The sequence below is a fragment of the Bombyx mandarina genome, chromosome 05, assembly GCF_030267445.1.
Source record: "Bombyx mandarina strain Sakado chromosome 05, ASM3026744v2".
In the NCBI taxonomy this organism is placed as follows: Eukaryota; Metazoa; Arthropoda; class Insecta; order Lepidoptera; family Bombycidae; genus Bombyx; species Bombyx mandarina.
In genome coordinates this window covers 4,607,310-4,624,994 of record NC_143212.1, presented here as the reverse complement: position 1 = coordinate 4,624,994, position 17,685 = coordinate 4,607,310, and the positions used below count along the sequence as shown (strand labels likewise).

Sequence of the window (17,685 nt, the reverse complement as noted above, 5' to 3'; positions counted from 1 at the left end):
CTGTCGGCCAGTAAACGTTCAAAATGTTGTTTTTATTTTCCCCGACCTAATCGTTGGTAGCCTAAGGGGCTATTCCAACTTCGCACGGGCTGATAGGTGAACTCATGAACCCAACCTGAGAGAATTGCTAACACTGGCCCTAGCACGAGGAGTACATCGTAGAATCTACCACCGGATCGGAATCGCAACCCACTGAGAAAATCCGCCGAGAAACTCTGGGCTATGTCTATGAGCTAATTCGCACGTCAAGCTCTTCGTCGTAATCGAGTTCGACGGTGACCGGTGCTTGAAGAGCCTAAAAGCATAGAGAGTCGATCGGGGGATCCAAAAATACATGTTTTGGGCGACAGCGACTATGCTTTGCCCCGTCGCCTCGCTCGGATAACTAATTAATGTTGTCCACGATAAGAGGGATAACATGCTTGCCAAGCTCGTCACCATCGACAGATTGACTAGGAGGTAAGAAGTTTGATAGAGGAAAATCAACTTATGTTGGTTATTTGTATATTGTATTTATTCAAATTTATAAACAAGAGTACAATGGCCAAGTTAATGCCTAGGTCATTCTAATAGTCGACTCTAATAGTCGACTAATGGTGGTGTAAAAAGCCCTGTGGTATTTAGTGGCTTTTTTGAGAAAAAGGTGAAATTGTGAACCGCTTAATAAATATGTAAATAAAAAAATAAGTTATACTTCTTTGATAGAACAATCGAACTTTAACTAGGCGCACAAATAATAAATAGCAAATAAAATAATAGAAATAATGAAATTAGATTATAAACACAGTTGATAAGTTATGTACAATGAAAGAAATAATTTATTATTATAAAAATAATCATATACCTACCGGTTTTATGTCAAAAATAAACAAGAATGTAAAGCAAGCTTGGTACTAAGTTAAGAGGTTCAGAATTAGGCAGTTTTTTTATTGTTTAGATGAACTTAGATGTTTGGACTTGCTCACGGCGCAGTTATCGAAGCCCATAGACATCTACGTCGTAAATGCCACCACTCATCTCGAGATAGGAGTTCTAAGGTCTCAGTTTTTACCGTTTTACAACGGCTGCCCTTGCCCTTCAAACCGAAACGCATTCCTGCTTCACGGTAGAAACAGGCACGGTGGTGGTACCTACCCGTGCGGACTCACAAGACGTCCTACCACCAGTAGAACCTACCACCAGTTAGGTAGGATAATAACAATTTATGTTGCTAGTACAGACGAATGATAAAGAAGTAACAAGAAGGAATAGCACGGTCGCATACCCATGTTAACTAATCAAGAACCTTTTTTTTCTCTTTTTGGTATCGATGGGGAATCCTAGTCTTTACGGATACCCTGCCGACGGGGGTCGGACCGGGTTATGTCGGACTCCGCGCCTCCGGTGGAAAAAAGGGGAAGAAGTCGCGAACCGAGGTCCGCGCCCTCAACCAATGAGTCCACGGAGACTACGCCTTTAGAAAGGCGCGCTGGGCTAAATTCAGCTCTCGCCAAACCCGCCCAGCTTAACGACTACCGACTAAGCCCCAACGAGCTCCTCCAGGTAACGCCATGTGCGCGCCATAGGCCCGCCTATGCCGGCTCCCACCCCAATGTTACGTTGGGCGGGATCTGCCACCGGGGACTTCTTCCTCCTCTCATCTACACGAGTCGTGAGGGGCGCACCGGACTCGTGAGGGGCGCACCGGAACTAATCAAGAACCTAAGATCTCGGTTATACTAACAACAGCTTCAATTTGCGGTGAAGTAATCTCCCAGTCTACGCTAAATAAAAACCCAAGTACGTCCTTGACGATTATGAATTTATAACGCCGAATTGACCACCCATGCTCCCAGTAGCGACGAAAGCGATCTACTCCGCATCACAGTTGATAGATAAATTATTTACATTTCTAATGAAACGACTACTAACCCAGTTTCGATCAATATCGGAATTTATTTTCGACTAGAATATCCCTAGTATTTTCGTTATCCAATCGATAACAATTTACGTTGAGCGCTGACAAAATTATCACTACGTAGCTTGCGTGGGCAGCCTCAAAGGTAAGACGACCCGTCTGGTAACATCACTATGCCATCGATCCTGGCACTTTATATGTTTATGCGTACATCATTAATGATACCCGCGATGAAAAATAAAATCATTTCCGCAAGCAACTGTTATATGGTACCTACCTACTGTGGGCACACGGCAGTGTCAATAGATAATCCCAAGAGTCCTGCCGCTCACTGAGGTATAGGAATGACAATGGAATAACGGCTCCCAACACTTAAAACCCAAAAGAACACAAAGAATTACTGCTTCATGGCAAAAATATACGATATTGTGCTACAAAAGTGGCCATACTACACTAAGGGTCACAAAATATAGATACTAACACGAGAATTAGGGACAACTTGAAATATGGATGCTACTACTATAATGTACCCATACGTTTAAACGTATATTATTATATATTTTTTAATGCTTAGATGGATGGACGAACTCACAGTCCACCTGGTGTTAAGTGGTTACTGGAGCCCATAGACATCTACAACGTAAATGCGCCACCCACCTTGAGATATAAGTTCTAAAGATCTCAGTATAGTTTTGTACAATGGCTGTCAGTCAACAATAAGTATATACTACGCATGTCAGTCTATGGTACCCACAACACAGGGAATCTTAATTTAGGACCGGATGTCTGTGCGTAATTTATTCCCAATTATTTACTCTAAATTTGATTATAGGCCGTTAAACACTTGGGCAAACAACTAGATATCTCCGGATATGGTTTAATGGTCAGACATAAATAACAACAACAACACCGTTCTGATATTACAAGTTTATTTATTTCAAAGAAAAACAAAATATAACCTAATCAGTCTAAGTACAGCAAAAATTAAAATCGCGTTTATAAATTTATAATTTGAAACTCATCCTTCACTTTGTTTGCTCACTGTTTACAGATTTGTCCTGAATCGGCACCGCCCTCTCCTGCAGCGGTTCAGCTCTAAAGGCGATAAGCTTCAACTTCCCTTTGTCCAGGTGACACTCCACTCGTTCTGGCGGGAAACCTTCAGGCAAAAGGAACCTTCTCTCGAAGTGACTCCTCGTCCAGCCGTCTTCTCTCTTTATCTCTTTCTTGCCCTCGATCATAATTTCGTTACCAACAGTTTTCACTTGAATTTGCTCTGGGGTGAAATTCTGCACATCCAAGTGAACTTCAACTTTCTTGCCATCAACTTTGATCTCTGAATCTGAATATACCCCTTCGATGCCATGACTGTCTTCAATTGGTGAGGTGGCTTGCCTGATGTACTTAATCGGATCGCGGAAGAAAGGGTCCCGGGAGAAGACGGAGATAGGATCTTCAAATGCTCTAGCAATCGGATCCCTGTACGCCAGATTCCTCAAGTGTCGTAGCCAGTACGGTACAAGCGACATTTCGATTTCGTTCAATCGCCAAGTTTGTATATCACTTTAGTTTTATTTGTTTTGTGCGCCGTTTCCTTATCTCACGAACACTTCTTTTCAAATGTGTGACATTCGGCGCGCAACGGCCCCTTTTATACACGCGCCGCAAGCTCTATCTGTTGTCGAGAAAACAAATGAAAACTCCGGAATGTTCGAGTAAGTTACCGAGCAAAATAAAATATTGATAACAGTGACATCTAATGTCGGATAGGATGGTCTCATGTTTTAAAATGAGTGAATTTATTTTTGAGTACTTTTCCCTTGAGTGTTTTATTTTAGAAAGAAACAAAATATGTCATAATGTGGTCTGTTATTTTTTATTAAAATAGAAAACAGGAAGAGGATTTTTATTTTTTTCATATTCAAATAAATATTCGATGGAGTTGCCATCTTTGAGCAAATAGTTGAAAATGTTTGTAAGCATTGAAAATAATATTCATGAGTTTTATGACTATAATTTTGAATAAGTCATTTTTCTGTATTTGTGTTACTATTCTAATAACCCATAACAGTAATGGTTATGATATCGCTACTACTTTAAAATTAACAAATATGCAATGTGTGTAAATTAAATACCTACATCACTTAACGTTATAAATTTGTTGCGCAACAAAGAAAATAATGGATGATGAAATATTTTACTCAAAAGCAATCATGTCTTATAGAACATTATAAGTTTTAAACGTAACTATTTGAATTAAAATCGAAGATGAAATTTGATCAAAAAAGAATAAACGGATAAATAAAATAAATAGTCATCGAGCTTGTTCAACTATATTTTACCGTTCTAGGTAAAAACTCTCTGTCATCTGCCAAGAACATGTTATGAGCTTCTTCGGACACCATGTGGTTTCTCAGACATGAATTAGAAAAGCTTAAATTGAGTTTCTCTAATTCTTCTACGTGACCTTCGCATAGAAGGCCACCGTCGCCCTGGGCACGTCATATCAGATCCTCCCGATCCACACTCAGTGCTTTTGGGTATTACTAGCACCGGTAAACGCTCTCTTGAGAGAGTTTGACGGATAATTTAACAGACCCAACCCACTGAGTTTCTCTCTGAGGGGGAAATTTAGGGAACCACAGGTCTTGATAGGGCAGATGTTAGCAACGTCTCATCCTGTGAACCCCGCTCCTTAGTTAGGGTGAAACTAGAATATCCCATCAACGGCCGTAATTGAGTATTTCTTCTTATTTTCCTACCTTTTTCATTGCCCTAGACGACTCAAATTGTGTTAATTTCTTGCTGTAGCCATTAATTATTATAACGTGAATTCTACACCACACATCTTTAGATCTTAGTTTCAAGTCTGAATTAGTGTAACAGTGACAGGCAGCATTGTGAGCTTGCACGGGTGGGTACCACCACCCTGCCAGTTTCTATTGATAAGCAATCACGTGCTCTGGTTTGAAGAGTGGGATAGACATTAAACAATACAAATGATGTTTCAACCTCATGCATTTTTTTAATTTTTTTAAATTAGACAATCGGTAGTCAAGACAACGCAATGTGCTTTTTTTGTAAATTAGATACTTACAAGTGGCTTTAGAATTCATTTCTTTCCACGCTGTTTTTCAGGCAAGGTTGAAAAGCCTTAAGTGGTTAGCGACGCTTGTCTGTGCTTTTACCATTGCTGACGTCCATGAGTGAAGCTAACAACTCAGCATGGGGTTAGCCGACTGCTCATCGGCATACAGTAAATTAAAAAACATCCGAAATCTGAGTCTGAATAGGCACCTATTAGGAAAAATGTGAGCCGTCACGGGACGCCTGGCAGATGTGAAACATCGACATTATTTTGTAAAAGTAATATACAGAAAAGAACAGATTGTGATAGGAACTAAATATGTCATAATGATAAAATAAAATATTACGAAAAAATAATTTGTTTTCAAGTAAAACACAGGTTATGTGTACTGTAGTAAACAACACTGTATACACTACGGAGTATACACTATAGGTATCCGAGCTCAATGTAGCGAGAGAGATGGCTTAACGCCGGATCGAGTGGGAGAGAATCGCACAGTCGATTCCGCATGGCGACGCGTCGCCACGCCAGAATTCGATTTTACGTGCGGCTATAGATGTTTCAAATCAACAAAAATTACTTTATAAATAGCACAATGACTATGATACAATATCGTGAGAATGAACCAAACAAATGATGTACCCATTAGACCCTGAGCCACGTCAATGAATGCGTCAAACAACGATATTACTTCGGCCAAGAACATACAATGAACGAAAATTCGTATTTGATTACATGTTTAAAGAAATTATTAACATTGAATTTCCTTATACTTTGTCAGACTATGTTTGCCGATACGCGTATATAAATAATGATGTACTCATTAAGCAAATGAAATCCTCGTAACATGAAACGACAAGTGATTTCCTTTGTAATTACAGTAAAAAAGACAACATCAATTGCGAAGACAATTCAGATTTTATTACATATCCGAAATGTGTAACATAAGAAAATCATCGGTAAGCAATAATATTAAATAGTTTTATGAAAGGTTAACTCATTGTTCTTAGAATGGATCAAAAAGATGCGCTATCCGATTTAAATTCACAGATAGCCTTGTGCGTCAGTAAAAAATCAATATCATTTTGTGTAATGTATCCTGTACTAACAATAACTGTAATTGCTCAAACGCTCGGTGAGCTCATCTCTAGTGATGCGACATTGTTGGGATGCAAATCCTAGGACATATTTTTTCTAAATAGCATTTTGGCACACACTTCACACGTATTTTAGAATAACTTCCTCATAGTATTATTCCGTATAAAAAAGCAAACAAGTAGAAAGTACTAAATGTGTCATTAATGAAGTGATATCGTAGGATTAGGAATTTATGCTGATTTTCATCATATCCACCCGTAGGTGTCGTAAAAGGAAACTAAGGGAATTCTTCTAGCCATTATCTTTTTATTTCAAAGACGGATAAAGAATCTTACAGCCGATCTGGCTTTAAGTGCTTTTTTTTATTGCCCTTGTAGGCAGACGAGCATACGGCCCACCTGATGGTGAGTGGTTACCGGAATATATATAAAATCATTATGCGAATGCCGCCACCCACATTAATACGTAAGGTCTAAGTCTAAATTGTACACTGTAACGCCTATTCTACCCTTCAAACCGGAAAGAAATGTTGCCTCATGGCAGAAATGGATAGGGTGGTAGTTTCTACCGTTCGTGTAGGTTCGCCGTACCATCATTAATTATGGAACACGGTTGTAGAAGCCATTCATGAATATGTGTAAGGACGTACATATTTCGATACAAACACACCAGGCGTCTTATTCTTTAGGCCGCGACGGTTTCAATCTATTTTATGGAGTTTGGAGATCTTAAGTCATAAACAGCTGGAATGTCAATAATGCCAATGCCGAGCCTCCGCTATAGTAGGTGAAGCGAAGTGCTCTTCAAACCTCATTTGAAAAACTGCTCTCATTAAACTGGAGAACTGCGAAAGATCGTTCTTGCCCCTAGCCAATGAGGTGCAGTAAACTCATGCTTACAATTTAATTTCTTAAAGTTGGTGTGGAATTTGGAATTCTGGACCAGAGAATTGAAATATCTGGACTGAATAGAATTCGTGGACAGGCTTAAATAAAATATCCAATTTTTAATTAAGCCTTCCCGCGTATTATCACATATATAGGTGATGACAGAATTAACGAAAAATTGTGGTAAATTGTTTTGTATGGGCGCTCTAATTCGCAGCTCTAGTGAAAGACCCTTTTGCTTGTGTACAAAATTGACTCCGTTAATCTTTTATGATGATATAAAAATATTGATTTACATCATTATTTAGTGTGAAATACGTCAATGCGCAAGGATTTAGAGGGGGATATAATTTAGTATAAAACAGATCAGTCGATTTACATGTTTTTCATAAATAAAACTGAGATAGAAAATTTTCAGCGCACTTAAAAACTAGAATTAATACATTTATTGGAAATGGCAGGTTTCGTTCTAATTGTGTTAGCTGGTTTGACATGCGCAGTGCTTTGCAAACCAGTTGAGGATACCGAGAAAGGTAGGTTGAAAACAATAATAAATGCTTAATAATTTTAAGAAGTAACGTGATTTAAGATTTCTCGTAATAGCAGTCCAAATTCGTAACCTGAACCATAAATAAATGGCTATTTATCAAAATTTCGTGAAAAAACGATAGCTCAAAAATATCAATATAAAATTTTATGGTTATATGCAATACAAGAACTTTTTTTCCAAATTACCACATTGACAAAAGTAAGAAAGCAACCCTGCCTCCTCCGACATCGCTTCTACATGTTACATCATCTGCTTATAATCTGATAGTACTTCCGGCTAGTATGTGTGTGACACATCTGCAGTGACAAACACCCTCTCTTCTTAATCGTGTCATCATGACATGATCGCGGTTTGCAGTCATAATTCTAGACCGAGCATATTTTCGCCATCCCTGGCGTTCCTCGCAGATTCGTAGAATCTTCGAGAAGGTTCTTCGCCTTTATAACTGTAACAAACTCAGTGAAACTGTATTGCTCGTAATGTTATTTATTTTAATTCCTACAAGTTGAGTCTATTTTAGTAATACATATTATGATCGACCTAATAATATTTTTAATGCGGGTTTCAACATATTTACAGTTATACATGAAATGACGTAGAGCGAACACCTTATTCTCACGTATTTTTTTCACTAAATTAGAAAAATTATGAATAATTTTAAAATACATACGTTTTTCTACACAAACGTAAACACGGCTAGTGCCTCGCGATATTCACGTCGTGTTACATAAGCTCAAATTTTAAAATGTAAGTCCCTTGGCCATCTTAGCTAATAAAAAATCTGTTTTATTCACAGGTACTTTAAATGAAGCTCTTCCGAATCACCACGCCATTGAGAGACGATTTATCAACCCGCTGTTTAACTTGGGAGGCTCATATAATTTAGGGAATCCAAAATTAAGGACCAGACGAAGGTAGGTTCTGCAGATATATAATCATAGTTTAAGTAGATGCTAGTTAGAAAGAATTAATTTGTAACTAGGTAGTCTTTTAGCGTCTCGGAACACTAATCTATCCTAATTTCATACTGGTGGTAGGACCTCTTGTGAGTCCGCGCGGATGGGTACCACCACCCTGCCTATTGCTGCCGTGAAGCAGTAATGCGTTTCGGTTTGAAGGGTGGGGCAGCCGGTGTAACTATACTTGAGACCTTAGAACTTATATCTCAAGGTGGGTGGCGCATTTACGTGGTAGATGTCTATGGGCTCCAGTAACCACTTAACACCAGGTGGGCTGTGAGCTCGACCGTCCATCTAAGCCATAAAAAAGAGTCGAAAACGTGACACGACATACGGTATTTAGCTGTTTTAAAGACGATTCTAGATAAATGACAATACCAGGAGCATGAAGCGGATTTAAATCTTAAATAAGCTTCTATAATTAGTTTGTTTCTTCTCTCTCTGGATATACGTACTACCTTTAAATATTTAGATCAGTTAGGTAGGAATACATTATAAGAATATTTATTAGATTTACGGGACTGTAATCAACCAACGAACTTTAAAAAATCAAGAAAAAAGTTTTATTTTCAAATAATAGATATTCTAACTTTATGACGAAAAATGATTTTCAATTTCTAAAATGTTCCAGAACATGCTCGTTTCTTTACACATATTGTTTGTGACTTAAAATAAGCTGGCCCATTTTAAATGTATTTGATAGTGACATCTAGCGACAACTATCAAAACTACTCCAAAAACCAAGATCCTAGTTTGGCTACTCGATAAAAGATGGCAATAATATAAACTTTAATTTAAATATGTATTTTATATTTATTGTGAAACATGTTTATTATTATCCACATCATATTTGATATTTATTTTGCAGTGAAGTCGAATGCGAGAAGCTTGCACTGTGTAAACTACACGCGAGATCCAGACAAAACTTCTTTGCAGCTTATGAATTATATTTCGTAAAGTAAGTAAAATCTATAGCGACACGTATGCACGTATAAAAACCGGCAAACTTCTTGAGCATTTGTTGACGTAGTGGGGGTAAGTTTGCGCATGGTACACTCACGTGCAAAAACATTACTTACTCTGCGTCATAATGCTATTAAATTATTAAAATCAATATATGTATTTATTTATATATTTATTAGAACATCAACAAAACATATAGGTTAATAATTGTAATAATTTAATCTTGGGGTAAAATAGATATTCCTTCTATTAAGTCAAAACTAGAGCTGTTGCCAGGTCTTGGTTCAGTTGAAGCGAAGCTGGTATTTGTAATTTTTTTTTCGTTATCATAATCTTGACCATCATCATCATCACTGTTTTCATCACCCGAGTCGCTATCATCGTGATGAGTCGACATAGGGCTCATCGGCGTAGTTTACAACTCGGTCGATTCGGTCTTCTTTTTTGTCTATAATTAATTATTTTTTGAAGATATTCGATTCGTAGTAATCGAATGTTACTTTTTTCATTTACCAGCTTCCGATTATTTTCTGTTCTTTTTTTCCATCTGAAGCCTAGCTCTTTCATAATTCGTCGTAAGCTTCATTCCGAGCCATTAAAATTTATATCTTCTTTAAATTTTTCGAAGCCTTTCTACGGTACGGAGTTTCGCTGCTTGTTATGTAGTTATTATGATTACATCTTTTTATTACAGATTGAACGAAACTATCCATTCCGGTAACTTTCTTCTTCCCTGATCTTTTCTTACCCGGAGTCCGAAACACGGCGAGCAAGCCAGAGCCTTTAGCTTCGTTAATAATGCACCTAACAGTACTCACTGATGTTTTTGTTGCTTCCGAAGTCTGTTTTAATTTTTCCATATCATTCTTCCCCTGTTTTATAAAGAAGCAATATACGTCGTACACAAATTTTCTACCCTTTCTTTTAAGTACTACACCAGTTTGTCACGGCATAATGTATGTTTTATAAAAAATCAACAAACACTCAACAAATAGCAATGGCAACAAAGTCCACAAGCAATTATAACAAATAACTTAACGATTAATAACGATAGACTTTTCACTGTACGCAAGCGTACTTTTGGGAGCAAGCGGAATGAGGGCGCGGTGCGGGACGCAAGGTTCGACTGATCTACCAATAACGCGCTCGATACGATTTCCCCTGCCGTCGCGCCTCACCCTCACCACCAAAGTGATCTAAAATTCGGTTCTGCGCAGTCAAGGTCATTTGCTCAAGAAGTTTGCCGATTACTATACGTGTATTTACTAAAACTTGTTATAGTTGTTATTGTATTACTAGTGCATATAGACTCCGGTAACAAATTAACGCCCCAGACCGGCTGACCGCGCTTGCCATTTTTTTTTGCTTAGTTCAATTACAATTCCTTTCTTCCGATTGGTCTTCATCTTTCATACATGTTAATTGAATGTTACAATTAACATACCACTATATCCAGTCGAGGATGCGGCTCGCAGACATGTGTGTTATCTATATGTCGCACAGACCGCAGGATGCATTTCTAACGTGACGACGATGAACGACGTCAAATTAATTATTTAAGATTTACCGTTCAGGTAAATTGACTAAGCCCTTTCGACCCTTTTCTTATTTATAACATGAATTGATTCAATGTACATTACGTTAGTATACACGTGCATAATATACATCAGTCAATTTTCATTGACATAAATCAATTTACCCTACCAGCTGTATCAACGGTAGGACATCGTGAGTCCGCACGGGTAGGCACAACCGCCCTGCCCAATTCTGCCGTGAAGCAGTAATGCGTTTCGGTTTGAACTGTGACTTTAGACCTCTTGTCAAGGTAGGTTGTGGTGTTTACATTATTGATACCACTTAATACCAGGTGGGTCATGGGATCGGCCACCATCATCTTAACAATTAAAAAAAAACAATTTATAGTATATTTGTTTAATAAAATATTTATTTCTTAATGGACAGTAAGGAAAACGCGCGCTACTGGGATCACCGGGCGAGGACCGCAGCGGAATGCGAACAGCGCTACGGCGACTGCGACGCGCTGTGACGTCACGAGATTATGTAGCGAATATTGCGGGACGAGCTCACTGTCTCACCACCAGCCTTTAGTGCCCGGGGACATCAACAAGCCCCGGCAATACCGGGCGGCGTAGCTCGTATCTGTGTACTTACCTTGCCTAGCTCATCTACGATAATACTCAAATGATTATATTTGCATTTGCATCGAAAAAATATAATGGAAAATGAAACACTCATTGTTATTGTGTACTTAAATAATTTATTTTACATCTTAACTCAAACAAATCATAAATCAACCACACCACAATCACCGTAAATGCATTAAAACAACAAAATAAATAAATAAATTCATTGCGTTTTTTTTTTGACAACTTTTTTTTTATGCCTATGGAGGGTAAAGACGGAGAATCATCTCGTATGGGAGAAAAGTTCAAAAAGTGTCCAGCCGTATGCTATAAATAACAATAAATAAACCTTTCACAATCGGTCTAATGTAGACAAAGGGTGATATGAATGTACCTATTATAGACGAATTGAAATATGGCAAAGTTAAAAAAAATTATATCATTTAGACTAAAGTAGCTAATTATTGAAAAGTTCAACAACTTATGTTGCAGAAAATAATGAAGTCAATATAACCTTCAAGAATTATTACAAGAAAACGTGCACCTAGAGTAGCGATGGACGATATACATCGATTTATTTAAAATACTCGATGTATAGTAACGATGCATCGTCTTGAACCGATGTATTGTAAATACTTCAACATCGAATATATATCGATGTTTTTCATTCGATGCATCGATTAGGTACGCAAATTATGAGATTACTATACTATGAGTGAAAAGAGAAACGAAACGTTATAATCAGTGCTGCCAATATTAATTAAACCAAAACAACAATATGGCCGACCGAGTTTCTGCTGTGTAAATGTATATTGTGTTTTTGTTAGGATACGAGTTTTTGCCTTGTTTAAATCTAAAAAAGAAACTAATTTATGAACAGGTATGTCAGGTATGTGTATTAATAAATAGAATAATGTATTTAGTGATAATGATAATGGTTTTGCTAGTGAAACTTTACTGGAAATGACACATTGTTTTGTTGTCAAAAAGTACAAAGCAATTATTATATTTTACGTTTTATATTGCGCGTGCTTATAACTAAGATATAAAAGAGAAGATTATGTACCTACTTTACGACGAATGCATTAATTTCGCAATATGATACGATTTGATTGAAAGGTTATATTTTTTACCGTGAAATAATAATACTATCTATTGTAGTGATGCCAAGTTATCGATAATTACTATATTAATATTATCGATTAAAATGCGGCTTATACTTATTTGTATTCTACTAGGCAGTTAATAGGTATTATTATAAATTCCCTGTAAACAGTCCTATATAGTTTTGTTTTTTACTTTCAGTTATAATGGGACCTAAGAAAAAAAGTTCCGTTTGGCAGTTCTTTAACAAAATTGACGATAAGAAAACGAAATGCAAACTATGTCAAAAGGAAATTAAGTCTGCTGGAAACACTACGAACTTAATTGGACATATTCGTAATGTTCATAAGGCTGCTTATCTCGAAATTCAGCCGAAACAAACTACATTCAATGCAGTAACTACTACAGACGAAATATCGAATCCTCTGGATCTGGATACCAAAGTTACGCCTTATAATAAAATGGATGATGGAGTACTTCAGTTTCAACCTGTTCCAAGTTGCAGTGGCAGTCAAAGATCCGGTGCACCGTTACCAAAAACCGTAAATGAAACCATTGATTCAGACTTAGACGAAAACGTTACACCTTTAAAACGCCAAAGAACAATACAGGCCGCTTTTAAAGATATTTCCTCTTACTCAGAATCTGGAGCGAAGACAAGGAAACTGAACAACTGTTTGTTATTCATGATTTGCAAAGACCATCAGCCATTCTCAATCGTTGAAAACGAAGGCTTCAAAACTCTAATGAAAACAGTTGCTCCTCAATATAAGCTCCCGAGTAGAACAACTCTAAGACGCTGGCTGGACGATAAATATGAAGTAATTTCAGAAACAATTAAGAAAATGTTGTCCTCTATAGAAGATATAACCCTAACAACAGATATTTGGTCGGATACCTTGAATATGAAAAGTTTTTTGGGCATCACAGCACATTTCGGAATAGACATTGAACTATATTCAGTCACCTTAGGTGTGTACGAATTGGATGAAAGACATACATCAGATTATCTTTCTGAAATTCTCTTAAAGGTATGTCAAGACTGGAAAATCGATCAAGAGAATGTAACAGTTGTTGTTACTGACAACGCAGCCAATATAGTTAAGGCGATCGAATTAGCGTTTGGTAGAAGGAAACACATCCCATGTTTTGCCCATACTCTGAATTTGGTGGCTGAAGGCACAATGATATGTATTGAGTGGAGAAACATTGTTTCTAAAGTAAAATCAATAGTGACTTGGTTTAAACAGAGTTGCATTGCTAGTGATGAATTACGTAAAGCTACTGCTGCGGCTACGGAGTCTTCTGCTGGAGCAGCTGAGGTAAAATTAATACAAAGCGTGGATACTCGCTGGAACAGTACATATTATATGTTACAAAGATTTCTAGAACTCCGTAGTGTCATAAATGATATTCTCTTCCGCCACCCTAGAGCACCTGCAATGCTGAGTGCATCGGAAATATCTACTGTATCGTCTGTCATCATGGTATTGCGACCCTTAGAAGCGGCTACAAAAGAAATTTCAGGTGATAAATACTGCACAAGTAGTAAAATTATTCCCTTAGTTCGTTGCATGCTCTCTAAAATAACTTCAGCTGTTATAGAAGATCCCGTAGCGAAAGAGGTGCAGAAACTTGCTATTAATGAAATAAATAAAAGAATGGGTTCAATAGAACATGTGAATGCTCTGGCTATCGCAAGTATTTTAGATCCACGGTTTAAAAGAATGTATTTCAATGATCCGATAGCTTGTTCGAATGCTGTTACGAAAATTAAAGATTTAATGAAGAAGAATTTGCATAGCAATGAAGAACCTGAGTCCGATTCTGACAAGTCCGATAAAAATGAAGAGGCCTTTTCATTATGGACTGATCACCATAAGTTAGTGCATCGTAACTGGAAAATTAACAAATCTGAAGACGTTTTGTCTGACGAACTTTCCGTTTATCTCCGAACTCCTGTTGGAAGACTTAAAGAAAATCCGTTAGAAATTTGGAGAGATTACAAAATACAATTCCCGAAGCTGTACAAAATAGCTTTTAAGTATTTAACAATAGTTGGCACGTCAGTCCCTTCAGAAAGACTTTTTTCACAGGCAGGGCTAGTTATGACTGAACAAAGAAACCGGCTGAAGGGGAAGAGATTAAGCAAACTTTTGTTTTTACATAGCATTGACAAAAAATATTGGAATATGTAAAAAAAATGTGTTGTCTCGGTGATTTTTAATTTTAATACATATATTTCCTGATTAATACATATTTTTGTTTTAATTAATGCCTAACCTAAAACAATCGATATATAAGAAACATCGATGTATTTCCCAATACATCGTATTACCATCGATGTGACCGATCGATGCATCACATCGAAAAAAACATCGATGTATATTTTAAACGTCCATCCCTAACCTAGAGTGATTTTATTTTGTAAACTGTGAATGGTACTATTATTGATTTACTAAATTTCATTCTATGAAAAAGTATCTATCAAACTCACTCTAATAATATTTGGCGCTTCTTTTAAAATACCTTGATGCTAATGTGGCGCCACCATAATCAAATTACGACGGACACTTTTCATATACACAGTTGATTCTTCTTTAATCTCAACACTCCATAATTGGATGGATGACCATGAGTTGATGAAGGGAATATGATACAATTTATTAATTTGGAGAAAACGGGCAACAAACTTTTGTTATTTATACTTTTTCTTCGTGGATAACTCCTTCACGCATGTAATTTCCAAAAATAGCCATAAAATCCGGAGTTTGAAGGTCTAACATGGTTTATAGGCACATAACACCTTCATTCAATGTAAAAACTCAAATATCTTAAAATGGTACTTAACCCCTTCATCCACTCAACACTTCAATTATTATAACTCGGCTGTACTCTGTGCGCGTGCAGAGGACAGCGGAGAGGACACAGAGTAAGTGTTCTCACATTGATGTGCCACGAAATGAACATGTCCGGGACATACATTTCATAAATGTAACTTTGTTAAGGTTGACCAATATCTTACGTGCACGACATTACTTCTAATTCTCTCGATATGTTTTTATTGTATAGATACACGGATGGAACATCTCACGGCTATCTAGTTTAGTGTCTACTAAAGCCCACGGACGTGAATGGCTTGAGATATGAAGTTTGATTGTATTCAGACAATGATATATACTATAAGAGCAATCGAAGTCTTTGAAACCGGAATGAATTGTTTCTTTGCAATATGAACACACGTGACCGCGGTCCGCCAGACGCCGCCGGTACTGGGCTACAGAGTATCATCATAGAAGTGGTCATAAAAATTGTAACAATTTACAAGATTCATGCCGTTAAAAAAAAACATGACAATTCATTGTTAAACAATTACAGTAGATTGGTGGAAATCGGAGGGCTTTCTAATCCCGACACAAAATTTCAAGTTTTTCTTAGGATAATACCTATTGGTATTGAGATTAAAATGTTTCCAGAGGTTAAAATTTTCATATATGATGCATTATTATACATAATTCATTGAAAATTTAAAAATATACACAAAAACTTAAAAAACTAGCTTGACCTGATCCACCTTGGCTTTTGGGGGTCACGTATGGGGACAATAGAGTTTTTCAATAGGGCTGGCACTGTTTAGTTGTTAGGTAGGTATTTAAATTTTCAATATCTTTAATCAGTTACAAAAGTCTAATGACTAAATTAAATTATTTAAAATTCATAAACACTAAATAAAATTCCTTTTCAATTCAACAAATTAAAATCTCACAAGAGCATTGTGACAGCCCAGATTTCTCTAGTCCTTATTCCCTCCAATCTACGTTACTTCAAGTTTGATGACTCAATTCATTGACTTTTTTTTTTATAGCTTTGATGGGTGGACGAGCTCACAGCCCACCTGATGTTAAGTGGTTTCCGGTAACCATAGACATCCACAACGTAAATGCGCCACCCACCTTGAGATACAAGTTCTAAGGTCTCAAGTATAGTTACTACGGCTGCCCCACCCTTCAAACCGAAACGCATTACTGCTTCACGGTAGAAATAGGCAAAGCATTAAGGTTCCCTAGAGGGGCGGGCGGGGGGGCGTCTCATAGTTTCTTCTTGTGCTGCTTGGTGGGCGTGGGGTGCCGTCGCATGGCGCGTGCGGCGACGTCGAGCAGGCGGGCCCGCGCGGCGTACAGCGCCGCCAGCAGCGCCAGCAGCGGCAGCGCCAACATGGAGCTGGCCCGCAGCTCTTGTTCCGACGCTCTCACCTGACAAGTAAATTAATTATACGTGAGTAGATCGGTATTTTTTAATTAGGCTCGCACTGTCACATTCAATTTATTTAAAATAAAATAAACCACAATTTCCATCATCGATAGGAGATTGCGATGTTACGAGTGGTTTTTTGAAATTAAGTTTACTATAATAAATTTAAAATCATATATGTACTAGCAGACCCGGCCACACGTTGCTGTGGCTAAGGTTTTTGTTTCTAAATAACACGCGGCCGGCTATGCTAATACCAAAAATTGACAAAGTAAGAACAATTGGATTCACTGAATACAGTTTGAATTTGAATTTTGAAATGAAATTTATTTCGTAGTAAACGCTATTGCGTTTACTACGAAATAAATTTCACTTATACTTTAGCCTCAGCAAAACGTGGTGTTTATGCCCTTAAATTGTAGCTTATGTGAAACGTTGGTATTTTTAACACAGCGCCATCTATGAGATATTAATGTCAGACAGGATTACAATTGTCTGTAAAAACTGATTTAAGGCGCCATCTGTTTTAGACTTATGAAACTTACAATTAATAACAAAAATCAACATAAGAAATCATTTTATTGATAATTAATAAATATTACGACCATTAATCGAAATAAAAAGCATCCTATCTTTTAAGTTGGATCAAACTGCACACGGTGTGCAAATTTAATTTAAAATCGGCTAAGTAGTTTAGGAGTCCATCGCGGACAAACAACGTGACACGTGATTTATATATTAAGA

General features: G+C 37.3%; 4 protein-coding genes across 4 annotated transcripts in view; 2 read left to right on the top strand and 2 right to left on the bottom strand.

The window, feature by feature from the left end:
* Positions 1–2,809: 2,809 nt before the first annotated feature.
* On the bottom strand, positions 2,810–3,536 carry LOC114251734 (heat shock protein Hsp-16.1/Hsp-16.11). The gene has a single exon (XM_028186114.2). It carries the CDS (start codon positions 3,424–3,426, stop codon positions 2,923–2,925), a length of 504 nt encoding a protein of 167 aa, XP_028041915.2. The 5' UTR covers positions 3,427–3,536; the 3' UTR covers positions 2,810–2,922.
* A 3,799-nt stretch (positions 3,537–7,335) lies between these two features.
* LOC114251735 (uncharacterized) lies at positions 7,336–12,672 on the top strand. The gene is made up of 4 exons (XM_089727552.1): positions 7,336–7,503; positions 8,317–8,434; positions 9,348–9,437; positions 11,405–12,672. Exons 1-4 carry the CDS (start codon positions 7,425–7,427, stop codon positions 11,487–11,489), a joined length of 372 nt encoding a protein of 123 aa, XP_089583678.1. The 5' UTR covers positions 7,336–7,424; the 3' UTR covers positions 11,490–12,672.
* LOC114251732 (BOS complex subunit NOMO1) overlaps positions 11,698–17,685 on the bottom strand; it is a 24,338-nt gene continuing 18,350 nt past the window's right edge. Inside the window, exon 18 of the mRNA XM_089727551.1 lies at positions 11,698–16,943. Coding sequence (XP_089583677.1) covers positions 16,779–16,943 — 165 coding nt within the window. The 3' untranslated portion in view covers positions 11,698–16,778. The remainder of the gene's footprint in view (positions 16,944–17,685) is intronic.
* LOC149502913 (E3 SUMO-protein ligase ZBED1-like) lies at positions 12,469–15,682 on the top strand. The gene is made up of 3 exons (XM_089727486.1): positions 12,469–12,475; positions 12,892–14,755; positions 15,601–15,682. Exons 1-3 carry the CDS (start codon positions 12,469–12,471, stop codon positions 15,680–15,682), a joined length of 1,953 nt encoding a protein of 650 aa, XP_089583612.1.

Bases quoted from the DNA above. Each gene is read 5' to 3' on its own strand.
- LOC114251734 (XM_028186114.2), bottom strand. From the start codon at position 3,426: ATGTCGCTTGTACCGTACTGGCTACGACACTTGAGGAATCTGGCGTAC.
- LOC114251735 (XM_089727552.1), top strand. From the start codon at position 7,425: ATGGCAGGTTTCGTTCTAATTGTGTTAGCTGGTTTGACATGCGCAGTG. The intron at 7,504-8,316 runs GTAGGTTGAAAA...TTTTATTCACAG, and splicing joins AGTTGAGGATACCGAGAAAG to GTACTTTAAATGAAGCTCTT. The intron at 9,438-11,404 runs GTAAGTAAAATC...CTTAATGGACAG, and splicing joins TATGAATTATATTTCGTAAA to TAAGGAAAACGCGCGCTACT.
- LOC149502913 (XM_089727486.1), top strand. The intron at 14,756-15,600 runs GTCAGTCCCTTC...GTGCGCGTGCAG, and splicing joins TATTTAACAATAGTTGGCAC to AGGACAGCGGAGAGGACACA.